Source organism: Labrus mixtus, chromosome 21, assembly GCF_963584025.1.
Source record: "Labrus mixtus chromosome 21, fLabMix1.1, whole genome shotgun sequence".
In the NCBI taxonomy this organism is placed as follows: domain Eukaryota; kingdom Metazoa; phylum Chordata; class Actinopteri; order Labriformes; family Labridae; genus Labrus; species Labrus mixtus.
The window spans coordinates 22,514,538-22,541,447 of NC_083632.1; the positions used below are offsets into that span (position 1 = coordinate 22,514,538).

Consider the following 26,910-nt stretch of genomic DNA (forward strand, 5'->3'; position numbering starts at 1 on the left):
CAACATGTGACGCAATCAGAAAATAATCATTAACACCCAATAAAGAAAAACAAACATAAAAAAAAAATCTGCTTTCTTTTTTTTTATTTTTAAAAAAGTATTTACACATTTCTTAAAGAGTGAAAAAGAACATAAAAAAACACAAAACTAGGTTTACAGAAACATGGTTATAGATATCATTTCAAATAAAGACAACACCTTTAATTGGATAATCCAGACACTTTCAGAGTTTTTTTTCCTTTACCATCTACTCTGTTGAAACAGGATGTCAACTTTAACCCACAACGTTTACAAAGCGGAGATGGCTTTAGCAGCGACTCTCCTCCCCAGCGGCAGAGTCAGGTCTGTGATGGCCAGGACCACTTTAGGTTTGGCCAGAGCGGGCAGCTTCACCAGCTCTGAAACCTGGATGCATCAAAAAGACAAAAACATATATATGCATTTGTTTTTTCACTTAATGGATAAAATAAAAAGTTCAACAGTATCATGTTACTCAAGGCACAGACTTCTCTGGAAATGATTGTTAGGAGGGCATGTTTGTTCTTTGCCCGGACAAGTATTTAACTCAATCTTTCCTACTGAACTTTACGGTGAGTGGATGTTACACTTCAACCAGTTCCTGTTCTCTGTTTTCAGTTTGTTCAGTAGTTTAACCTTTTCTTGTACTTAAAAATGTGTTTGTCTTATTTCATCAAAAACCAAACAAAAAAAACACTAGATTTAGAGATGACTTAATTTCTTTGCAATGCAAAGTCAAATGTTAACGGTGTATCCTCAATTATATGAGTTATATCTCATTGCAAAGTGAGACACCCTTGACCCTTGGACAGTCTCTCTCTCTCTCTTCTGTAAATGTATCACTCCTTACAGTTCAGCAGAACTAACGCTTCCCAGCAGCGTCTGACGAAACACCCACACTCCTCTCCCTCCTTATCTCCACGTGTCTGTTCTCCTCTCTCCGCTCGTTTCTCACCATTGTAAAGGGCATGAACTGCAGGATGCTGCCGCGGCTCCCCTGCTCCAAGCAATCCACACACTCCTCCATAAAGCTCTGAACAAACTGGGTATGAGGCCCCGCCATCTTGGAGCCCACGATGGAGGAAATGAGGAGGAAGAGGTTGGCTTGAAGAGAAGAGGACAGGTGGTGTGAATTGTAAAAAAAAAAAAAAAAAAGATTGATGTCACCCCAAATGTCATGACATTCTGCTGAGGAGATTGGCAGTTATTAAATATCACCAAGGGGTGGATGTGGCTCAATTGGTAGAGTCGTCGCTTCTCAACCGGAAGGTCGAGGGTTCAATCCCCAGCTGGCCAAATGTCCGATGTGTCCTTGGGCAAGACACTTAACCCCAAATTGCTCCCGCTGCTTTGGTGGTGGTGTATGAATGGGATTAGTCAATTCTGATGGATGATACTACACAGTGATCATCAGTGTGTGAAAGGGTGGGTGTGACATGTGGTGTAAAAGCGCTTTGAGTAGTTGGAAGACTAGAAAAGCGCTATATAAGCTCAAGTCCATTTACCATTTACCTCACTGAAAGTCAAATAGATGATAATTGTGTAATAGAAGTTGTGAAAAAGTTTGCATCTTAATAAAAAAAAGTCTGAACCTGTTTACAGCTACCTTTAATTAAACAATTTTAATAAGATTTTAACTTTTAACTCTATATTTTTTATTTTATTTATTTCAATTAATTTAATTTGAATTATTTTTGTTTGAACATATTTTCAGATTTAATAATTTCAGTGATTTTTAAATGTTCTATTTTAATGTTTCTTTTCTTTCCTCTGTCATGATGCTTTTTGATGTCTTGTGTGAAGCACTTTGAATTGCCTTGTTGTTGAAATGTGCTATATAAATAAACTTGCCTTGCCTTGAACTTAGCCTATAATTCCATGACAACTATTTCAATACATATTATTGTGGATGATGAACAGGACTTGAACAGAATAAGATCCTGTGATTCATGCTCATTTAACTCATTCATAACTTCACCCTTGATGCCTTGTATGAAAGCATCAAAGTAAAAAGAGTTTTTCACTTGTTCACCGACAGAGTCGACACATGTATTTCATTTCTTTGTGCCTGATGCTGGCAGAGTGGACTGACATGAGTTCTTACCCAGGACTCTGTTGAGGGGGTCCCTCATGTTGACAGTGTGGAGCTGGGAAGCAGAGAGGGAACTGCTCATAGATCGGTCTCCTGTGACATAACAAGTGAAGTCTTTTTGTTATTATTTTTTTCCATATCAGAGCAACAGTAATGCTTTTAACAGAGGACTCAAACAATGGCTAAAATCAAAACAACAGTACTCACATGAATAGACTGGTTTATTGTTTGATCATGCTGCCTTTGCTCTACAGTTTATGTCTATTTATTTATTCTCTCCTTATTGTTTTCTGTTTTATCACTTTTCTCTCTATCTTAATTGTTTTCCTTTCAAGCCTCCTGTGGACAGGTGTTGAGAACTAGCATGCTTGCTAAAACACTTAAACAATGCATCTGCTTCGTCCAATGTGTCTGTGATGTCCATGCCAAATAAAGTCTATTATTATTATATGAGAGACACAGCAGGTAAAACAACTTAACAAGGAAGTTGAAATGCTCCGTTAAGAGTCCTGGTGTTTAAAGGTGGTGAGAGTCTTTGAGTGATCCTCCCGCTGCCTTCTTACATAATCATTTCCTTCTCATCCAAAAATAACTTCTTAGAAAGGAAGTTATCTTAAAGATGAAAGGCTGGATTTGTTTTTGGTCAGATATTCTAAACGCCGTCCTGACATGAAGGCTTTCTCATCTACAAATGACTCACTTTATTTTATCAGCTGTAACTCATTTAGTAACCCACAAATCCACATTTAACCCTCCTAACAGTTTATTTGAATCAAAGCTACAAAGTGTCCGGCTGATTTCCTCACTAGGATGTGCATTTATTGAGTTACTTTCCTTTTCACTGGAATTTTTAAGAGCTGTTATCTGTCAGTGAAAAAGAACCAGTGTTAGTTTCAGTCTGATGAAAAGAAGATGATGCTTTTTTTTTCCCTCTGAGTCATGCAACACTTAGATCACTGGCACCATGTGACGGGAATACTTTGTGAAGTTGTTTATGTGAAATCAACAAAAGGCAGTTTTCTCAATGCCAACTGCTAAATTACATCATCGAGGCTTACCACACAATATAACACCTTTATGACTCTAATCATCTGAATACACAACATTATTTCCCAGGAAGACTTTAGTGCTCAACTGAGCCAGCAGACGATGTTGTCAGATGTTGAGAGGGACCAAACTGGTTTATTTGTCTCTGAATGAGCTTAACCATCTCGTTGCTAACAGAGTATTTGCTTTTTAAAACCATGTGGTATTTGCATAATCCCCAGCTCAGACTGACTGAAAGGCCTCTGGGTTCATAATTAAAACCTTGCATTAAAAAAAACCCAGACATCAATAGACTGACCTGGACTGGAGAGGGCTACTGGCTCGTCCTCATTGGAGCTGAGCAGACGCATGAGTTTAGACGGCTGAGTGTCGTCCAGGGGAAACAGGCTGTTGTAGTCCTGTGGCCGAAAAACAAAACAACATTTATTGTTATGGTGATTACTCCTTTTTCCATTTCCCATCTGCACAGCCTCAATTATTTAAATTTAAATCGCACCTTTAATGTTTGCACTGACTGTTATTTAATGTCTGTTTTTTTAAACATTGCTACACTTTTTTGATTCATCTAAGGGGATTCTTTAAATCTTTTTTTCAGGTTAATATATATGTATGTGAGGGAGGGCGTCGGTTTTGTGGTTAATTTGTAACAAATGTTTCATCTCATGTACGTCTTTGTAACCTGCTACTGGATGCTTTGAATTTCCCTCGGGATCAATAAAGTATCTATCTACCTATCTATCTATCTATCTGTCTAATTTTAGTGTCAGCATCCATTAACAGGAATTAGATCACAGAAGTTTACAGAGTCACTAGTTCCTCATGCTAATAATAGTGTTTTCAGGAGTAATGTACTACCCAGCCTTAATGACACAAACATGGCCTCGTGAGTCTGTCTTACCTCAATGTCTTCTCGCTGCCTCTTGCGCTGGCGTGCCGAGAACGAGCCTTTGTGGTGAGAGGAGTAAGAGCTGAGCGCACACCACACAGACAACCTGACGAGTCACAAGGAGATTAAAAAGTTATCCATCCCTAAACAACCAAAAGCTCTCAAATGGCTGTTGTATTTTACACGCCTGTCTTACTTGGCCAGCGCCTTCCCAGGGGGGTCTGCCAGGCTCTGCCAGTGGGCGGAGTCAGTGAGCAGGTCAGGCAGGATGGTCCCGAGCAGGGTGAGGGTGATCTGCTGAGTGTCCAGGCAGAAGATGCTGTAGAGTAACTCCACCACCCGATTGGCCCACTCCTGTCGAGTCTCCTTCAGCAGCTCCTGAATGAGACGAGATAAGTGATGTAGAGACTTCTGGAAGAAGAGCGGCTTGTTTTAGAATCATCAAGCACGAGCACAATCATGCATGGATGCTGATGCTAAAGAGTGCTGCAGGGATGACAGCAGATATGGATTCAAAACACTCAGGTTGGATAGTGTAAAAATAAAAACAATGTGTTTTCTTTATATTTCCTAAAAAAAAATGAATGCATTACATTAGGGCTTGGAAACGATTAAAAGTTTTAATCGCGTTAATCGCATGAGTTCCTGTGATTAATCGCGATTAATCGCGTTAATCGCATGAGTTCCTGTGATTAATCGCGATTAATCGCATTGTTATACGCAAAATCCAATAATGAATTAAAAAGTAGTGTATAGTGCACTTTTATTGTAAATGTACTTCTCAACTTAAACAATGTAATCAAAGCAAATAAATACAAAACTAAAGCTTATTGCATTCGTTGCAGTCTGGACGCAGAGTGGTGTGGGTCTCCTCTCTGACTGCAGCTGGGTCTGCTGCGCGAGGCTACACTGACACCCTGAGTGCTTTTGGAAGGGGGAGGGGCTCACGGCAGCACCCGCTGCTCGTTGAGGACAGTAACTGCAGAGCAATACGTGCTTTCACATCAGTTTCTAACACCAAAAAAGTCTCCAATAACACCAGAAAAAGTCGCTAGATTTGTCGCTAGTAGCTGTTGACAAAAAAAGTCGCCAAGGGGGTTTGGAAAGTCGCCAGATTTAGCGAGAAAGTCGCCAAGTTGGCAACACTGTTTCTCCTCTTTCCTGTGAGCGCCGCAGCAGACATGTGCAGCAGTAAGCAACATACGAGGCTCGCTCACGATGGAATTTTACAAAATAAAAGCCAGTGAGCAACAGACTTTTACAATAAGAAAATAAATAATAAAAACTGCGTCAATGTGAGATAAAATAATTGTCGGCGATAATTAATTATTGAGTTAATGCAAAAATAACGCGTTAACATGCCCAGCCCTACATTACATAAATGTATTCATCAAAGGGCCACCCAGACTGCTTTGTAGTGGTGTTAGGAATAACTGCATTGTTGAAAATGAAAACACATCCCTACAATAAACCAGTCAAGAGAACATTTGTTGATGGTGTTTCGCTCACAAATCCAAAAAAGGAAAAAGTGCATAAAAGGACTCACATCTGCCCTCTCTTACTGGGACTGAAAGTAAAGGTAAAGATACATTTAGAGATCACATATATTGATGGCAAAACCTGTAGTGACAGCTTTAGAATGAGTTTGAACCGTTGGATTATAAAATATGTTACCAAACAGGAAGCATAATCTTATCTAGTGTACATTGTGTTTACAAGTGTCGACACGGAAACTCATTTTGGCCATAAATGTTTGACTATTAACACTCTTCAATTTTAGGTTAGTCGAGTATGATAGAAGTGTGAATCCCTGAAGTTATACTTGTAGTAGCTGTAAGTGTTACAGCTTCCTTAAAGGCTTAATATGTATTTTTCACACTTAAATGTAATAGAAATCAAGTATATCCTCTGAAAATAACTCTGTGAGTCATGACTGTCTACAATGGGTGTAACACCCGAGTCCCACTGTCTGTGATGTTTTCAGAGTCCTATCTTCAGTTTGTTTACAACGCCCGGACGGCCGGCTGACTCCTCCCCTCGTGTATAAAAGTTGTTTAATTGAGGGACTAGAGAAAAGAAGAATAACATACTGTACTCACTGCTTAACTGTGTTTCTAGATCACGCTCATTTCAGGTAAATTTACATGCAGTGTGAAGATACGAGCAGAATAAAGATCACTAGCATTAGCATGCTAACACAACAATGCAGCAAGAGTTGTTTTGGTTTCATGCTGGTGCTCAAGGGCGACATCTGCTGGATCAAAAAATCACATAGAAAGCCTGGATAGAAAGTGTGGTTACTGCTTTTCTTTCTTACACTATGTTACACTGAATGTCTTCCCTTAGCTTAGTCGACTGTTGATTTTGATCCTGAAATAATCAGCATCTGTTTATTTTTTTCTTTAAGGTTTATTTTCAGGCCCTTTACACCTTTATTTTTTTTTTTTACAGATAAAACAGTGGAAAGAGTCAGAAATCAGGGTGGGTGAGGACCAACATGCAGGAAAGGAGCCACAGGTCTGACCCAGGTGGTGGGGGGGCACCAACCACCACTCCACCTGCACCCCCCCCCCCCCCCATCAGCATCTGTTCCTGTTCCTCCTACCTTGACCAGATTTTTGGTGAACCAGAAGACCCCTCCCATGTTGAGGAGACTCTCAAACAGATGCAGGGCCCGGCTGTCCACCCAGCCTTTCCGCAGCACCGTCTGGAACTGCTTGCTGAGGGCCACGTGGATGGGGTCTTTAGCCGGCAGCAGGTTGCGGTATGGGATGGGCTCCTGGCCCTCCATCGGGGGCCGCATGGTCGCGGCTGTTTGTTGGAAGACGTCGGCGCACATCTGCTCCATGATGGAACTCATAATGATGACTCTGCAGAGGAAGTTAGTAGAGGAATGGTTTACAAAGAGAATCTTGAAAGTTAATACTTGTAGAGGGGAAGGTCACAAGTTTCATCACAAAACCATATTTGAGCAATTCTTTGGACAAAGTAAGACATTTGATTTAATCCAAACTCTGCCCCCCTACAAACTGTTCAGATTAAATTGAGGGTCCAGGGATCAAAGTAAGACGATATCTAAAGCCTCATTAATACATTAAGTGACATTATGTCATGATTTGTTTTATGCCCTGTTGTTTATCATTAAAACTTCTGAAAATCTTCATTGATTTTAATTTGTTCTTCTGATTTTATTTGCCTCATTCCCTCTATTTATTTGTATTGCTATTATAACTTTTTAAATACTTTGATGAATTTCATTGATATCTTTTATTTCTTCCAGTGTTGTATTTCCACGTTATGTTATATTATATATCTATATTTCTACTGTCTTTTATTGCTCTTACCCTTTTTTTTCTTCCTCTGTGCTGAACTTTGTACTTCTTGAGTTCTCTTGTTTTAAATGTCATTTGAACCTTTATATCTTTGGAAGTCGGACTGTGTCTGGCCTTGTTGTTTGGCTTCTTCTTTTTTTTAAATGTCTAATCACAAAAAAAAACTAGTTAAAATACTTTGACCACACATTATCCAGACATTTAACAGAAAACAATCAAGCCTTTTGAAATGAAGAAACGAATGGACAAACGTGTATTAAAAAGGTAAACACTTAAACCATTCACTTGTTGCTAAGTTTGCTTTTAGAACCACACACACACTCTTTTCAAATGAGAATACAAATAAAGATTGATTATAAAAAGCACTCAGTGCATTATCCTTGATTAAATATTCTCTACAAAAATGTATTAACAATTTGAACACTTGTTAATAGTCTTGGTATTGTTCTAGATGTATTGTAAATATATTAGTCTTATTCACTTCACTACTTATTTGCTTCTTGAATACATCTTATTTTATTTATTGAGCCTTGCTGCTGCAACGCCCGAATTTCTCCTCTGGTGTCAATAAAGTATTATCTTATCTTATTGTTCTATGAAACCTTCTATTGAACGTTTCACAGCAGGTTCAGTGCTAACTGTCTTTTGACCCTGAAATGAGGGAAACTCTGGCTTTTCCGTTTCAGAGAGGGAAGTCACTCAGCAGATTTTTTTCTATGAACCTGGTGTTTCTCTCCATCTCCTCCGGTTTCATTTCCTCCTTCCTTCACTGGTAATATTATAAATACTAAATAAACTACAATCAAACTTACAAGCCGACTGGAGCAGCGATTTTCTCTCACACCGCTTCTCTCTGTTTTGCCGCTTCATCAGTGTGGGAAAAAAAACATGATCATACTCGTCGAGTGTCCGCATGAGGATTTCTAGTTTAGAGGGTTAAAGTAAGAGGGCCTCTTTTTGTCACCTGTTGCCATGGGGAATCGTAGTATAAGGGCTTCATTAATGTTGTCTTGTCTGAACCTAATCAGAGTTGATTGATTGAACTCAAATCAGCTGTCCTGGAACCAGAAAAATCAGAGTTTCCACCTGAGGGTAAATCAACTGAGCGCTCAGGGTTAGACACTAGAATGCCCTAGGCCACAGTTACACTCAGTGTAAGCGGAGTACAGTGAAGTGTGTGTGTGTGTGTGTTGGTACCGTTCATTGTAAAACTGCAGAGTGTTCTCCCCATACAGCGGGGTAACGAGCTGCCGGATCATAGTCTGAGGCTTCTCTCGCTCATCTCTTCCCAGCATTCTGACGTGGGCCACCAGCCACGCCACCGCACAGATAGCCATACTACACACCTTCCCCTTGATGTTGTCTGTGATTTTCTACACCCACAGAGGGAGAGAGAGAGAGAGAAAGAGAGAGAGAGAGATGGCAGCAGTGAGAAAATAAAGAGGAAGGAAGGATGTGGTTAGATTATGTAGAATGGTCAAAGGAGAGAGGATGATGACTAAACTGCATCCTTCCACTTTCCGTGATAGAAAAACTTGCATGGAAAAGGGGAGTGGAGTTTGGCGCGTCATTGATGTTGCAAGTTATTCACACATTGTTGTACGTCAATATCCTATACGTCATGCTCAAACCATGGGTAATGTCGTCAAACCACAAAAAAAACTAAAAAAAACTGTATATCTCTTAGACATGTTCAGTCATGCCAGGATGTTTGGTGATTCCAGTCACAAAAGGTCAAAGACATAAAACTCTGAAAGCAGTTTAGACAGACCTGTACAGCTTCCACAGAAAGAACCCCGTTCTCCCACGCATTCAGAACTTCCAAGATGGCTGCCGGAGTGCTGAGGCAGATTTCATGCCATTTCACCTGACTGTCCCATCAGAAACCCGTCAAAAGGAAAACACCATATTTAGAGAAATCCTGGGTATCAGTGGGAATATTCATGACACAAAATATATAATATTTAAAGTCATAAAGTAAACTCCACAGTAGAGCCTGACAGATGAATCAGCCGGCCAATATTAGTTTATCACCTGACCATCAGTATTGACTCATTTTATCTCCGATATGTTCTGGTATAACTCGGTTTATTCAATTACAGTTTATTTATTTTAAAAAAGTTTCTTTTTATAATTGTTAATTTTTAAGTAAATTTGTGTTTCAGTGCACTTTTGTTATACTGGCTAATAAAGGCTTTTGTTCAACTATAAAAAAAAAAGCTTGTCTTCATTATAAATCGTTTGATATCTGCATTTGAGAGATCAACACAATAAATGTGTTTGTATATCTATATCAGAGCTGTCACTCTGATGAACGCTAAGCAGTCACAGAGTGTCAGACCTGTCTGACTTGTGGAATAACCCTTGATTCAAACGGTCACTGTGAATGTACATATACGTAAATATTATTTAATTTAAATGCTCAATATACGCACACTTATTTATGTAAATACTCAATACTAATAATTAATCCATCTGTCACGTAACTGCATTTTACTTATGTTACTTCAGCATCTTTTGCACTATTCACCACTGCACTGTTTCATATTTAGTCATGTAAATATTAGTCCTTTCTTTTTATGTTTATTGTTGATAGTTAATGTTGTACCTGTACATAAGAGAGCACAGTTCACCTAAGTTAAATTCCTTGTGTGTGTAAGCATACCTGAACAATAAATCTGATTCTCATTCTGATTATGTCTATCTATCTTTAAAGATCTGAGAAAGGTATTGGACAATATATCGGTATCAGATATGTTTTTTTCAGATATTGGTAACATTTAAGCATGCAACTTACACTAGTTTCATCTCAGAGGAGTTGTTCAGCAGGGTGACCAGGCTCTCCACTTTGCCGGGCTCTGGTCTGAAGCAGGGGTGATCCGGGTTCAGAGTCTTGCCCTCTTCAGGCATACATGTCTGCAGCCATGTTTCAAAGAAGGGCGTCTCTCCTGAAGGGCTGGGGTCTGACAGGATCACCTGGTGGTAGGGGGTGGGGACATTATTAATGCTCCAATATCAGCAGGCAGAGATGCTGCAGAAAAAGTCATGTCACTACTGCACAGCTCTCTCTGGACATCTTGTGGCCGGACACAGAAAGAGCAGGCTCGTGTAACCTGAAACATCATGATGCTCTTTATTTTCTCACAAGTTTGAAGCTCCACTAACCTCAGATCCATAAGTCTGCACCACATGGCAGAGCATGAGGAAGGAGATGTCGAACAGCAGGGCCCGCACTGATGCAGATTTGGCTTACAGAGAGAGGAGGGGGGAAAACCCAGAATGTTAGTATCTCATTCAATAAACAATATGTCAAGAACCAAAGACATTCCCACATGGGAACTTGTCACTCTTGTATCTGAACTCACATCCTTCGCCGCTGATGTGCTTGGGAAACTCGTTGAGCCTAGAAGAAGCAGGGGGGAAAACACACATCTGGTTAAAGATCCATTTGCTACATCAACCAGAGTTTTCAACCGGGGAATTAAATGGTATACAAGGCATTTGATGAGTAATGATTCTTGTGATGAACTCACTTAATAAATTTCCGAGCAAAGGATTTGAGTTTCCCAGTAGCCGCTGCCGCTGCCAAGAGCAGATCCAGGCTCTTTCCGGACAACATGTGTCCCAAGACCCCCAAGAGGCCCTCAGGGGACTTAGAGTGGTCTGCATCTACCGTCTGTGAAACAAGAGAATAAAGATGTTTTGTTTTTTTAAACAATGCATTCCTCTTAGGAAGCATTTATAACATTTTCCACTTTCATTATCTTCTTGTTGTTACCATACCAGAGACTTTCAAACAGTTCTGTACATATTTTATAAACATATTCTGCAAACCTGTCCCATTTTGTAGAGCCACTTAGGATAAACACTGTAAAAACCAGACCATAAATACACCATGACAGTGAGATCAGGTGTTCTACCTTGAGGATATTGGTTACAGTGGGCTCAGCTCTCAGGATGAGGCCTGGGTTGGGCTGGATGTTTGCATTTTCGGCCGTCTTTTGCTTTGGGGCATACTCCCTGTCCCCAGTGCTGAATCAAAAGTGCAGGGGGGGGGGGGGGGGGGGGGGGGGGGGGGGGGGTAGAAAGGGAGAGGAGGAGAGAGAAAGACAAAAAGGGAGAGAGAATGGGGCAAGGGATACGGTGTATTGTGTCAATATGGGGAACAAAATCAGTGATCATTTAAATAGCAACAAATTAGTTTTTCATTATTTTTGTTGGTCTGTGTGTTTGTAACTTTTCTTTTCCTCAGGTTCTCTTTGTCAGTGTGTTTGTTGTGAAATGGAAACCCGTACCGTTTTGAAGTGAGGCAGGCTGTGTTCGAGTCTGACAGCAGACCAAGCTTGTTACACTCCTGCAGGAGCATGCCGAGGCAGTCGCAGCTTTGTGAAAAAAACAACAAAAAAAAGAATAATAAAAACAAAGGAACATGACAAGTGTGATGGTACTGGCTCACCAGGGATGTTCTTACCCTTTCTTGCATTGAGATAACAGTTGAGATGGCTGTTAGAATAAAACAGAGCACTTACTTGCATCTCTGATCAGCTTTGTCCAGAAGTGGTGTTAGCTTGAGTAAGTATTGAAATGCAATGTTCACATCCTCCATGAAGTCCTGGTGGGGAAAAAAAACACACTGTCTTTAAATAACTTTTCTTTTTAGACCATGACTACATAGAGATACCAAATACTGGTGATGTTGGATGTGCAGGTTCAGTGATCAGTGAGGGGGGGGAGATGTTTCACCTGTCCTTTGTCACCCTGAGGATACTTCTTAAGTCGCAGAAGAACTTGTGGAATCTGGCAGAAAGAAACAAGAAATACAAAACAAAGTGTGGTCAAGTTACATGTGTGCTTTTGTAATTCTGTTATTGGTATCTAAAGCTCCTGGATGGAATAACATTTGATTATTAAATATTTTTGTAATTTCATCATATTTAATAACAACATTAATAATAATAATAATAACATTAGTAACTGTGTGCTGCTATAGAGGAATGGGAAACACCATTAAGTGGAAATTTTACTTTCTTACACAACACAAACTTATAAGAGAAAATAAACAAATAATGAACTTAGAACTTTGCTCAATATCAACACTTTACTTCATCGAATGTAATAAGGACAATCAAGAGTTTATCTGTGACTTAAATAAAATGTATTATTATCATTATTATTAAGAGTAGGCCTCAGCAAAAAAGAAAGACAAACCAGAATAATGAGAGGCATCCAGAGGGTGCAGCCTATTTATTTTTAAATGGATCTTACCTTGAGGAATGTGAAGGCGGTCCATTTGAGCTCCTCTGTGCCCTCTGGTGACTCGATGAGGCCGGTGAAGCAGGCCTTCCAGATCTCCAGGACAAAAAGAGGAGCAGGAATTTGCTGCAGAGGACAGACAGTTTGTGAAGCTGCTTAAAAAAAAAGACTCTTAATAATAATAGATTCACAACTTCATATTAAGCTGAGCTAAATAACAATGTTGTGTGTCTTGCCATTATTACCAAGACACACAACACCGGTTGCGCTGATTCAACTATGAATCATGCATCATTTACAAACGTTATCTGCCCAGTTTCACAGTCCTATTCTTAACACTTGTCGCACTCATGATATTCAAACACGCCCAAAAGTTGTCATGCTCTTTGCAGTTTTGTGCAGCTGCGGGTACATGTAACCCTTTGAATGTACTTTATAAATAAGAAGGCATATGTTTGACTTTATGGCACGGGTATAGCTGCCTCAAAAGCTGCACAATTCACTGGGCCCGTCGGTGTACAGTTCCCTCCATCATACTTAACTTCCCCTTTTAGTTTTAGTCTGAGTCTTCTGGATTTTCAAGGTAGATTAAGCATGACATCACTCTGCAGCTAAATGTTCACCTGCATTCTCTTAATCATCATCAGCTGTTCCACGAGTGGCTGTGTCTCGCCTGTCAGATTCATGGTCCCTTCCAGCATGATGAAGGCATGGACAGATGGGAAAGAGGCATGAAACGGAGGGTCACACTGCACAGATAGCATTGAGGGAATGCTGTTGGATAAAATAAAATTAAAAAAATAAGAGTTAGCACGAGGAAGATTCATTTTGATGGTTTTTGTTTTAGTAAATTGTTAAGTATAGGCTGAGCAGCATCCTGCTTTTATTGAATATCTTGTGTATTAAAAATGTAAGAATGGGATGGTGGGAATCTTTACCCTTGAACTAGTGACAAGCTCTCCTCTAGTTTGGTTCTCAATGTCTGGTTCGGTACACTGCTGAGGCTGTCTGTCACTTTAAGCATTGACTGCTCTACATTGCTCCAGGAGCCTGTGGGGGGAAAAGCAGCAAGCAGAAACACTGAAAAGAAATCCGGCAAAAAATCCTTCTTTATCGGATTTTACAGTAAAGTATTCATTTTAAAATAGAAGATTTACATTCAATGTAGATGGTAAATGGTAAATAAACTTGAGCTTGTATAGCTCTTATCTAGTCTTCTGACTACTCGAAGGCTATTACACCACATGTCACATCTACACATTTGCACACTGATGGCTGAGGTTTCTATGTAAAGTGACCATAAATAATTCCATTCATACACATTCATGCACTGTCAGGAAGGAAATTGTGGTTAAGTGTCTTGCTCAAAGACACATCTGACATGTGGCTGCAGGAGCTGGGAATCGAACCCTCGACCTTACGGTTAGAAGACGACCGACTACCAACTGAGCCACAACTGTCAATGGTAATACTTTAATTTTTTTAGACTCTCTTACAAATACAAGGAGTTCACCCAGCAAGGGAGAAGATTTTCATATAGATTTGGACAAACACACACACCTTGTTCCTCCAGCCTGGAGATGTGGACCAGGGCTCTGTTCTTGTTGCTGCTCATCAGAATATGAAGCCTCTCCTGGCAGGCCCTCAGACTGGCCTCTGTGCTGGTTGATGGACCCAGTTCTCTCAGCTTCTCACAGTACCAGGCACAGCCCTGCAGCAGCCAAACAACCACTCCCAGCAGAGCCCGACACAGCCCAATGCATTCCTCTGCTTTCCCGTGACAGCTTTGGAGTCAGAGGTAGTTCAGGTGAGGGAGAAGATTTTTGGCTTTTAAAAACAGCACTCAGATTTTGCCTGAGGTGTACAACCAAATATCACATGCTCAAAGATAACTGCTCATTAGAGAGTTAGAGTTATGCAGCTATGACCGATAGCTGTTATTCAAAGGCACAAGTACGGTGTGATTTTAAACTAAAGATTAACATGTGAAACAAGCCTTATTTTTACTAATAAATGATCACTTCTTCTGTTACTGAGCAGCTCATTAAGAGCATCATTCTGGTTATAATGCATGATATCCGAGAAAGGAGTAATAGGATGATAAAAAAAATGATCTCGTCAATTTCCATCCAACATTTCTGATTTTAGTAAAGAATATCCAGGATTGCATCATTCAATTATTCAGAAACAAAAGGGTTTAACATGTCTTACCATACAGAGAAGGAAAAAACTGTAGGGAATAATTTCACATACCTGAGACGATGGCAAAACATGTCCATTATTTCCAACAGCGATTTAACACACAGCTCCCGAGAAAAATCGTCAAACTATCAAAAAAGAGACACATTCATAAATACCCTTCATCTAATAACAAAATGCATAATGCCATAATTTTCCACCAAACATAACTCACCTTGCTGATGGCCATAAGGACACTGGAATAAGACACCATCTAAGTAGACAGAAGGTATTGTTTACTTCTCACAATAAAAACCCCCAATAATAATCAAAACACTGCTGCACGACTATTTGACCAAATCTTGCTTTCTCTCTCTTACCTGAGAACTTATAGCATATTTAAGGTATGACAAAATAAGAGGGTTTGGAGAGGGACCAATCATTGCCTGTTCCATCAGGGCCTCTGGAATAAAGAAAACAGAATTCAGAGCCATGACAGAGGGGACAGCAAGACACCTGGTGTTAGTTTGCATGATGGTTGGGGAACACCCTGTCCTTCCTCTGACCTGCAAGGTTGAGGTAGTCCCATGTTGCTCCCTTTGGAAAGTTTTTCTTGATGTTGATTGCCCATTGGTAGTCACTCCAGCGCTCCTTCCATGCCTGCAGTATGGCTTGCTTCAGATTGACCACCTTCATCCTGAAGAAACGAGAAACACTTTCAAAGCTATTTATTTTTTTAAGGCATAATCATTAACATTTTTTTTTATTGAATAGGATGTATTTCAGCTTTATTTAAGTACGTTAGTCATATTATTTAGCTGGCTGACGTTAGCCGATTGCCAGCGATGTCATTCAATAAGTAATTATTTAGATTAATTGCTGGGTAATAAAACCCTACAAAAGCAACAGCCAACATGATAAAACTCATTAATTTGGTATTACATTTCATTCTGAAGCTTACCTGGCTTTAACAGTTTTTAAAAACAAAAAATATATCTTTTTGAAGCTCCTCTACGCTCACAACACAAAGAACGCCATTTTTCTGTAAATAACCTGATTGTTCATTGGTCACTCTCAACACGCCGTAGTATGCTCTCCGCTGATTGGTTGGAGAGGGGACCAACGGCTCAACACTGAACATTAGCGTAATAACGAAGTAGCGTCAGAAGATGTCGCACTTTAGCTTTGAGTTTAGAGGCTAAGAGGAGCAGCTAAGCATTTTAATGTCAGAGAGGTGAGCAACATCTAAAACTTACAGACAAAACACAAACTAAAATGTTGGAGAAATGCTTACAACTCACCGAACAGTTACTTAAAGTCCATGCAGGCAGCTTTCTCTCGTAAGCTTGAACGTTAAAAACATTTAGTTCGTGTTAATTTAAAAAATAATTTTGCTAAGAAAAAAAAACGTCGTAACAGCAAACGAGCTAATGTTTTTTTTATTTTTCATTTTTTTAAATCTATGTTTAGTATCTATTTTTTATACATTCTTAATTTTTCTTTTTTTATTTAAATTGTACTGTGTTCACTTTTTGTTTGCAATCTTTGCTCTTTGCTGCTGTAACACTGTAAATTTCCCCGTTGTGGGATGAATAAAGGATTATCTTATTTTATCTTATCGTAAGCTAGCTAAAACATAAAAAAAACATTTATATTTATTAATATTTTCAGGTAAATTGCCTCAGTTGTTTAAAGTTTGAAATAGCTTCAATTTCATTTTGATATTATCTGTTCCACGATAGCATACAGTGAAGGCTTTGTTGTATTATGTAACCATCCCATTCACTGTGTGATTCACTGCCTCACTACTGTTTCAGTTATCTTTGTGTGTCAGTTCAGTCCTTTTCAACAGGGCTTTTGTCTGTTATGTCACACATTAGAGAAAGAAAAAAGCAACAATAATGAGAATTTGCTTGGACACAATCAATATAGTTGAAATAGATAAGAAAACATAATTTAAGTCAGGACTAATGCAGAGTTGGGGTTTAAACTTTTATTGTGAGGTTGGAAAACAAAATTACTAATCCACAGTTAGCTTTAAACAGCAGTTACTGTTTTAATGCACAAAATATAGTCCAACATGGTCTGCAGATTAGTTTTTTGTCTTTCCAGGTTTGCAACAAAGGATGCTGTGCTCTATATCAAATCAACCTGTCTACCTTTGAGAGTGAAGGACCTGCATTGAATCTGTGGTTACAAAGACATCATTCTGCCAAACACTGGAGATGTTGTCCTGGCTTAGAGCTGGGTCTGTACCTAGGGACAGAGTGATGCCAGCCTTGAGATGATCCGCGCAATCTCGGAATGGTCAAGGTAGGCCACAGACAGAGGAGCGAAGTGGTTGATAGGTGCATGTGTGCGTGGAGATACTCTGGGAGATGTATCCCACTCCTGTTGATTTCCACTGCAAACCGCATTAGTGAAGGGTGCTGACAGATTTGAGTCTACTCTGGGGAGACGAGAGAGACTGCTCTGCGTCTGTTCTCATGACTTCACTGCTGGGACAGTCCCAGTTTTGCTGACACTTATTATTCTTTTCAGTTACCTTGTGATTTGATGAGTTTTGAAGCTCTTGAGTGTTGCTTATCCCATTAAAACTGAGCTCCCTGTCATTGTCAAAGCCCTCCCAATATGACCTTGAAGTGAAATTTTAAATTCAGGACTTGAAGAAGGAAGACACTTTTCCAACCATGGTATTATAAGTATTTGATAGAGATGTTTATCATTCTCTCAAATGTTGCACCACAAAATACCTCTGAGCTCAAGTGCAGCCAGCAAAACAGCTATCTTCAAACCCTTAGCAAATAACACTGAAACTATGTGGAGGGTGTTTATTGTTTTGTTTGCTGTTGCCGGGTTTTTCTTTAAGTAATGAATTCTATTAATCAAACCCATCGGTAGCTTACCTATTAAACAGTCAAAAGATGATTTTTTTTATGCTGTTAATGTAACTAATATTTCTTGGCTTTTTCCTCTGAGTATCTAAAAATCTGTTACCCATTCTCCAATACATAACCTCCCTGTCTTTCCTTTTTTCTCTCTTCCTCTTAAACACATCGAGGGCCTTTGGGCACACATTGGTAATTACCAAGGGTTGGGAGCCAGGAAATGAGAGTGGCCCCCTCACGTCCCCTCAGGTTGTCTTTTCATGTTGCTTCATGAATCAGGATAGACCAAAGGCAACTACTGTAACCAGGAAAAGATAAGGCACATAATGTCACACCATATTTAAGACTGCCCACTGCCCCCTTTCTCATGTTGAGCTCCCAGTAAAAGTCTTGTCATGGGACACAAAGTCACTAGTATTAGACTGAGAAAATGATTTTTAGAATGAAAAACATCTAGTTCTACAATTCACTTAGCAGACGCTTTTATCCAAAGCGACGTACATCAGAGAGTAAGAACAACACAAGCAAGGATCTAGAAAAAATGGAACAATGTCAGTAAGAGCAAACGATCAGCTTTGAGTCTGATTGGACACACAGGTGCTGACAGGAAGTGACCAGAGGCAAAGCACAACATTGAGGGCAGTTCTTGAGAGCTCTAATCAGTATAGAAACCATCTTATAAGTCGTCCTTATCAAACAAAAACCATCGTCATCTAGTTGATAAAAAAACTTGTCTAAAGCCTTAAAGCAACACACCGAGCACTATTCTAATTGTTCAAGTACATAAACTGAGTTTTATCAATCTGATTTGTTATATCTGAACCTGAATCAATCCATACATCAGAGGTCTAATTAGCTAAGTGGGAACACCTGTGTGAGTGTGCTGGCCTTGAACAGTTAGAATCAGTTTGGTTTTTTTAAATAGATAGCCTAGCTTGGTACCTAGTTCTAGACAAACTTTAACTCTACATAGTGTCTCTAAAAAGAGTGGCCAGTCCGCAATAGCATGGTCGTTTGTACTATTATAATTTTAAGATAATACTTGTTGTGGGGGTCTTTTTACCAGCCCACATTTTGGCTTGTCATAGCAGAAACAGCACAGGTTATACCAATAACATGAACATTATGATGCTGCTATTTTCAAGTGGCCCATTGAACCAGCTTGCACAGTACTTGAATATTTTTTTATTTAATTAAATAAGTGATATTATGGTGTCATCAACCAAGGCTGCTGCATTCATTTGTAGTCTTTTGAGTTGTACTCGAGTTGCTGCTGACATCACCAACGGGCTCTTGGACCATTACATGACAAGACAAATAAAGGTACAAAGACAGGACTGTTCAATTCATGCAACAGACTACAAAACATGTCTCAATCACTCCCGACCTCTATCTATGAGGCTTTCTGTTGTCTCAGCAGCTCTCCAATTCATCAATGCTTTATATTAATACTATCTCCTTTTTTTATTTATTTAGATTTTTTTTTTTTTAAATCTTGACTGTCTTTCATGAATCTGCTTTAGTAATATACATTATATGTCACTGTAGTTTATCATTAGACTACTTTATCTACATCTTGTGACCTATAAAAGATATTTGACTTTGACTGTTACAGGTGTGTTGTGTAGAATGACCTATATACATGTAGGCACATGTGTGTATTTGTGCCAGCAGGCATAAAAGACCTCCAGTAAGTATCTTTGATTGGATGATACTATCACAGGTCAGGAACTAACAGAGTACTTTTAGAGAGAAGAAAAGTGTTAGACACAGAGGCACACGTGGCTTGACACTGAGGAGCTTTATATAGCTCCTTCAACACGTTTTCCTCTCCATGTACTCTCATCCACGGTCCAAGCTATAGTTTGTACCAGCAGTAATTATAAATGGTCTATAGGCTGCCTGGCAGAGAGCCCAGCCAAACCAGATTCTTGAATCCTTTCACATCCTTATTTGCTCCAGTCAGAAGTATTTTAAAGCCTCTTTGTTTTATATTATTTATACAACTGTGTTAGTCCAGACCCCAGCTGGCTCGAGTGACTGTTCCCATAGAGTCACAGAAGGGTCGTTCCCAAGGGGCCGTCGGTGTCGCATTGATGTTGTGTAATTTGGACAAAATGCAATGATGACAAAAGAAAAACATCATATCTATCTGTCTATCTATCTATCTATCTATCTATCTATCCATCCATCCATCTATCCATCATCTATCCATCCATCTATCCATCCATCCATCATCTATCTATTGTCATTATTTGCTTGTTGGCAATGTCAAACAATAGAAAGCACCCTTTGTAGTAGGGCTGGGATGATAAGCTTCTGTGCCAATTAGATTTAAATTTCTTTTCTGAAGTATTGTGAAGTATTGTGTTTCAATACTATCGATTATTGTGATTTTCTTTTCCATTTAAAGCAAAAATGAAAGTGGAATCATTCACTAGGAGAGAAAGTAGAATATCAAGAGTAATATTTTCCAAATCAATCAACATCACGGACATCAGCACCTTTCTGAACAGCACAGGCTATTTTAGTAGTAGCGCCCAGGGGTGCTTAATGAACATTTAACAAACGCTCTGAAAAAGACGCCGGATCCTGCAGTTTGTCATTAAAAATACCCACACTCTGCTGGTTTCGCTTTCTCTTCATCTGAAACATCTGCAAAAGATAAACGGACTGATGTAGCGGTCAAGCTTATTGCGGCTAACAGAAGCATGTTTTCATTAATAAATGACAACCTTAATAGCGCTCTGCTACATATTTACCAGCCTAAAACCAATACCCGCCGTTCACTGGATCCAAATACCGCAATCCACTTTTTGTGGAGGGTGGCTGATGTTTTGAAGTTCCTCCTTAAAAAATGAGATGAGGCGGTTGTATGAGAATGAATACATACAGACATGACACCAACTCTCCACTGGTTGTCTTCTTCAGTCAGGATGGAACATCAGAGAGAAAATGTTTCCATTATTAAAACGTTCTTTATTTATAGACTGGTTCAGTCAGAGAGACTGATGGAGTTGTAGCTTTATTGATAACCTGAAAGACTCCAGGCTTAAGAGAAAACAAGGTATGCATTTTCCGCTCCTTTACCATTTTGACTGCTGTTCATGTTCATGTGTTACTTTTAATGACAGCTGTCCTTTTCTATCGGAAAGGTGTCCTTAAATGACTTCTTTCCCTGATTTCCGACTCTATCAACTATCCTATCCCTACGATAAAGGCACAAAAAGCCCAAAAATAAATCTTAAAAAAAATAAAAAAATAAAAAAATTACAATGGTAGGGGAAACACTGACATCACTATTATCAAAAACAGTGTAATAAAAATATCCTGAATCTTTTGAGAATCAATTTTTGCTCCAGCTCTACATTGTAGCTCTGCACCTTATGTATGCAATGCATGGATGGATACATTGATGCCTCACAGTACATTATCGAATGATTATACCAGCTGAGGATGATTTAAGTAACTTAAGTTCTAGTTCACCCATCCCAGCACAACACCAATTTCATCTGTATTCAAGTGTTTGGAATAACATACAACCATCTTCCATACAGGGCCGAGTTTATCCAGACATGCTCTTAATTAAAGAACCTCTTTTTGTCTAATCTCATGTGAAAATCATGGCAGACACTGATGTTTGAAATAACAATGTAGCAAATAGACTATTCTGATGTTTTCTTTTTATTACAGCTTTGTAATTCTTGACAGTAGTAATGTTGACAGTAGTCCCTCCTCTTGAAATGTCACCTGAACACCGGCCTGTTATTACCATGTCGCTCTGTATTAGCGGACAAGCTTGCCAGAATTATTAAATTGATGGGTAAAAATAAGCAAACATCGGCTACTGATATCGGTCCATGCCACATTATATGCCAATTGACAGATGTCTGTTTAGAACTGAGTATTGGCTATACTGATATTTACTTGATACTTCCCTATTTCTGAGATTACAGTTTTTCTCAGTCGCTTTGGTACATTTCTCGAATCGTCCTCGACATTTGCAAAACAGTAAGTGCATTTCTCAAAACAATTCGTACAAATAGCAAAACACCATGGATTACCTGCAAAAGCCAGTATCTTGCTCAAAATCCTTAGTTCATCTCTCAAAAGTAAATATCTGTATCAATGAACATGTCAGTGCCATCAGAATGACAAGTCCTTGTGTCATTGTGTACGGATAAGACAGTCAAATTGCTTAGTCATGTTGTCAATATAACAGTGTACTCTGGAGGGGTGTTCTGATATAAACTATGGCTAAAGTTCTGACGACAGTTATTGTAAATTGTAAGTTACACCTTAGTGTATGTGGGAGATTGATTGCAAGAGACTGGACAAGATTCACATTTATGCTTTTACCGTTTTGTACTGTAATTTGTTCACAGACCATGTCATTGAGATACAGAAAGGAAAAGACAGCACTGCATAGCACAAAGAAAAAAACAAAAGTAGAAATGTGAACATAGGACAATCTCCTTAGGGAAAACTGTACATGCAGTGCTAGCCTGTAGGAATTACAGTGCAGTCTTCCTACACCTCCTGACATTCCTATCTGTTGGGCCACAAATTCTCATCCACATCACAACGAATATCTTCTCCTGCGATGCAGCGTGGAAAGAATCTTTTAGAGTGTCTTATCCAGCCTCTGCAGGCATCTGCTGTGATGTCATCACACGCTGCATCCATGGCAGCCAGAAGGGTCATCTGTGTATGTGGCTGGCCATCATGTACTTTCCATCTCCATGCTGAGAAAAATTCCTCAATGGGGTTGAGGAATGGGGAGTAGGGGGAGAGGAACTCCATCAGCATCCTGTTGTGGGTCGCAAACCATTGCCTGATGATGTTGGAGAGATGGAAATTGACATTGTCCCAAACTATCACGTACTTTGGCAAGTCATCTCCAATCCGGCCCCTCTCTGTATTGTATGGCCCAATAATGGGAATATGCATTAGCACACCATTCTCAGAGATGGCAGCACCCATGGTTATGTTCCCGCCCCGTTGGCCTGGCACATCAAATGTAGCTCTGTGGCCGATGATATTTCAACCACGCCTTCTGCGTTTCGTTAGGTTGAAGCCAGCCTCATCTATGTAGATGAAGTTGTGCGGTGGTTCACTTGCTTCCAGTTCCATTATACACTATATCCAGAAGACACAAAATTAGTTTTATGAATTACATGCATTTTCATTTTGGACAATATACAATTACATCAAATGTATACAGCACATATTGCATCTTCTTCTCTACAGCCATAGCAAATGTGTAAAGGTCACACTTACTTTACTGCATATCACTATACGATGTACTGTTTACTGTGAAGTACAGTTACTGCATGCTCATACATGTTTTACCTGTACATACTGGTAGCGCAGCTCCTTCACTCTTTCACCCTTTCACCATTTCTTTCAAATGGAACAGTGTACAGCTGCTTCATATTCATTTGGTGTCTTTTCAGCACCCTGTCAATGGTTGAGATGCTGACTGTTTGGATGTTTTCGAAGATGTTGTTGTCCTCTATAATGGCACTCTTTATCTCCCTTAGTCTTATGGCATTGTTTTCTACAACCATGGTGCAAATAGCCTCCTCCTGTTCAGGTGTGAAAAGGGGCCCTCTGTCACCCCTGTGAAATTGTCTTGCAGTCCTATGTGGAAAAAATATAGTGATGCAAAACACAAAATTGAGTAAAATTAAATGTCACAGTATAAAGTATACTTACTGTATATTGTAAAATGCAAGTGGAATACTGTAATATTGAATATTAAATATGAAGCATTATAGAAAGTATACAGTATTACAGTACAGTGCCTATTGTTAGATTACATACCTGTTCTGTCGACGAAAAGTCTGAATGATTGAGGACTAGGGGTGTGCACGTTTTTTAAAATTATTTTAAAATGTTTTAGAGACACGCATTCAATCATCTCTGATCAAAAGTAACACATACTATTTATTTAGAGATGAATAAAGCTACAAATGTTCCACTTTGACAACGTTACTGCACTCACAAATGCTTGTGATAAGTGTTGGATAACTGACCACTGGGCATTACGTCACGTAACAATTAAGTTTCACTTTTGACTTGCAAAGTGCAGCGTGGAGGAGCCGCACTCCTGGGGATTGACTCTGGTTCCGGGCGATTGTTTGGACGTGCCTGTGCGGGTTCTGGCTTTCCATGTCGCCCTTTCGCAGCGGCGGTAACCGGTTGAACGTAAGTCCGTGAGCCTCTCTCACCCCCCTCTTCGGAGGGGGGTATTGAGCCACACTCCTTTCCCTTACTGCCTGTCCGCCCTATTCCGCTTCGTCCGGGTAGGGGGGATTGCGCAGTCCCGAGGGTCAGGCCCATTCGACTACGACCTCAGATCAGACGAGACAACCCGCTGTATTTAAGCATATTACTAAGCGGAGTGTTAACCTTCCTGCTTCGCATACCAACCGTGGTCAGGGCGCACAGGGGAGACTTATTTATCTTCTCCAGGGCCGAAGTTGTAGTCCCCAACTTCGGGGCTAACCCCCGTCACTTCACTGGGGTGCAGCAAGGCCTAAACAGACACGGAGAGTCCGGCTTGTTATTTTGAGGTACCGGGCCGTTTATTACGCTCGCAGAGCTTGAACTGTACATACACTTAACATCATGACTCTAATTTCTCCTGCTTATTCTGCTCCGGTCCCCAGCATCATAACGTGCGTCTCGCACACACCTGCCAAACACACACACTCGCCTACTTCTCTCTCTCTCCTCACTCGTTCCCCCCACCCACACACATGCGCACTGAGCCATTCACAGACAGACATACCCTGCTCGTATAACTTCTATGGCAAGTTTTCTTTGTTACTTATATAGCCTACTTTATAAAGCACAGTTGTATCTGTCTGACAACTTTGAGTGGTGGCAGTGATGCGGAGGAATCTTTCTGAAAAGCAGCCGCACCCTCCATTGGTTGTATAGTGTGATTGCCGTTCACTTTTCTTTTCTTTTTTATTAATAAAAAAAAAACAAAAAAAAACGGTTAACCGTGTACACGAAAAAAATGACGTCGTGTAACCGTTTATAATTTTTTGTAACCGTTCACACCCCTATTGAGGACACAGTTGTTCTCCCAACATTTGGCTGCACCCTTCGACCAGCCTCGGCCATTGTAAGCCCATGATTGAGAACGTGGTCTTATGTGGCTCTTATCTCATCTCATCGCTCTTATGTCCTCGGCCTCTTCTGCCTCTTCCTCTGTTTTGCCTCCCAGCTCCTCCGCCACGCAGCCGCACTCCTCTTCCTCTTCCTCTTCTTCTTCTCTCTGGCTGTTGACCCCATCCAATTCCTTGTCCTTTCATTGTCAGACATTGTAACATTGTGTTGTGCTCCTGCTATATATATACCTGCCAGTTGATGGTTCATGAGATGCACCTTTGAGCTATTTCAGAAAACTGGTTGATCATTGGTTGATCTAATGCTTCACACATTTCCCTTCATTAGAGAAAGTCAAGATTCACCTGGGAGCAATTTACCAGTTCAGGACAGATTTAGAAAAAAAGTCTAATGGAAATGTATAGAAATATGCTTGACATATTATGACAACTTGTTCAACCATTTTGCATGTAAAGACTTATGCGATGAACTAATGCCTAAATGTTGTGGGGGGTGAGACTATTCAACAGAGACCCATTATAATACATTTTGATCAACATGACATAAGCAATTGATAATGTAGGAAACAGCAGAGAATTGTACATAATCATTTGCATGGATGTACCAAAGCATTTGCAACTTGTTCAAAGAAATGAGAAACTGCTTTTTTGATGTGCACAAGTGACACAATGATGTGAAGATTGAACAAGTAGTTTTGAGAATTTCAATTCTGATCTGAGAAATGTACCAAAGCGACTGAGAAAAACTGTAAATTTAAATTCAGAGTTCCTCACCCCATTTTTTTATATACTTTATGTTACACTGATGAAAAATATATATTGTCTTGATGTATTAGGTGCTCATTAATACTGTCCACCACTAATAATTAAAACATTACTTCTATTCTTTGTATGACACCAAGCCACACAAAGCCCAACATACAGTGTCCCGATGTTGTTACATAATCAAACCAGGCGCACGCTTCCAGCATTATTCTCCATTATTCTAGTCAGTTAGTGCTGGGACCCAACGCCTGAGCTCAGCACAACCAGTGGCAAGCATGTTAATCCTACAACTGACACTCACTGTGGGAGGCATAATCCCCCCAACCTGAATTATTTTATTTTAGCTATGGCTTGTGTAATTGATCCTGTGAAAAGAGTTCAGAAGTTTTCTTTGCAACCAGTCAAAATATAGTTGTGCTGACGAGGAAATTGTCATAGGGTACTTTTATATATTATATATATTATATATTATTGACTTAATATATCAAACATTGATAACACTTTATTGGACAGTGTTAACTGTGTTTTGAATTCTTAAAATTGTAAACAGAGGTGATATGATGATGGCTCAGTCCTATTCTTGTAAACCATGACGGTTTAGGTTGAGCCAGCATGCATAATACCAGGACCCTGCAACCGAAACAGTGAAATAGAACTAAGCCATCATTAGCTTTATGATTATTTAATGTGTTTTTCCTATAAAATGTCTTTATAAAAAAGGTCCATAGTGAGTTTCAGTTGAAAACATTTACCTAGTTTTCCTCAGTTGTCAGGCAGCAGACTTCGTGTTTCTACACCATTGATCTGACAAAGTCAGCTGTGGGGGTCTTGCCCAGCTCTCTGAGGCCAGAAGGCCCCTGGCCCTGCTAGTTGTTTGTGTGTCACAGTGATTAATTGATGAGCCTTCTTGTGTAATTGGTCCAAGACCAGAAAGTCATCTGACTTTAGTTACATCAATCTTGATCCCTCATCTTAAGCATCCCCTCGTGGTGATACAACGCCTCAGCTATCCCTTCACTCATTCATTAATTGAGCTTGAGGATGTTCAGGGTTTAAATTGGATTTAACGTATCAATACAGCTCAAACCGGTTGACCCCGTTCAACAGAAGAGAAAAAAACAGTCATATTTCACAGTTAGTTTTTAATTTAAATAATTCAATGACTTTGAATTCAATCAAAAGCCCAGTAGACATTATGCTGGACATAGGAAGACTTCTACAGAGGTCAAAGGTTTTTCCAATCATCCCTTTAAGAGAAATACCTTGAAATCAAACAACAGAAATTAAATCATTGAGAGAAGAATCGTAT

The 26,910-nt window shown here is 39.7% G+C and overlaps 1 protein-coding gene across 3 annotated transcripts; it reads right to left on the reverse strand.

Annotated features, from left to right (window-relative positions):
• Positions 1 to 66: 66 nt before the first annotated feature.
• Positions 67 to 15,887, reverse strand: med24 (mediator complex subunit 24). Of its 3 annotated transcripts, none has more exons than XM_061027598.1 (26): positions 15,768 to 15,887; positions 15,373 to 15,503; positions 15,187 to 15,269; positions 15,042 to 15,080; positions 14,882 to 14,955; positions 14,189 to 14,412; positions 13,567 to 13,678; positions 13,252 to 13,402; positions 12,641 to 12,754; positions 12,119 to 12,172; positions 11,905 to 11,987; positions 11,671 to 11,757; positions 11,296 to 11,395; positions 10,909 to 11,051; positions 10,741 to 10,778; positions 10,541 to 10,623; positions 10,173 to 10,351; positions 9,147 to 9,246; positions 8,573 to 8,748; positions 6,649 to 6,913; positions 4,240 to 4,421; positions 4,056 to 4,149; positions 3,456 to 3,555; positions 2,123 to 2,203; positions 974 to 1,122; positions 67 to 405 (listed from the first exon to the last, which is right to left on the reverse strand). In XM_061027598.1, the coding sequence occupies exons 2-26, from the start codon at positions 15,500 to 15,502 to the stop codon at positions 289 to 291; spliced, it is 2,958 nt and encodes a 985-aa protein (XP_060883581.1). In that variant the 5' UTR covers position 15,503; positions 15,768 to 15,887; the 3' UTR covers positions 67 to 288. The 3 variants fall into 3 exon arrangements, with proteins under 3 accessions (XP_060883581.1, XP_060883579.1, XP_060883580.1); XM_061027596.1 differs by having other exon boundaries at positions 11,296 to 11,407; XM_061027597.1 differs by having other exon boundaries at positions 11,296 to 11,407; positions 15,373 to 15,521; positions 15,768 to 15,859.
• Positions 15,888 to 26,910: the final 11,023 nt, after the last annotated feature.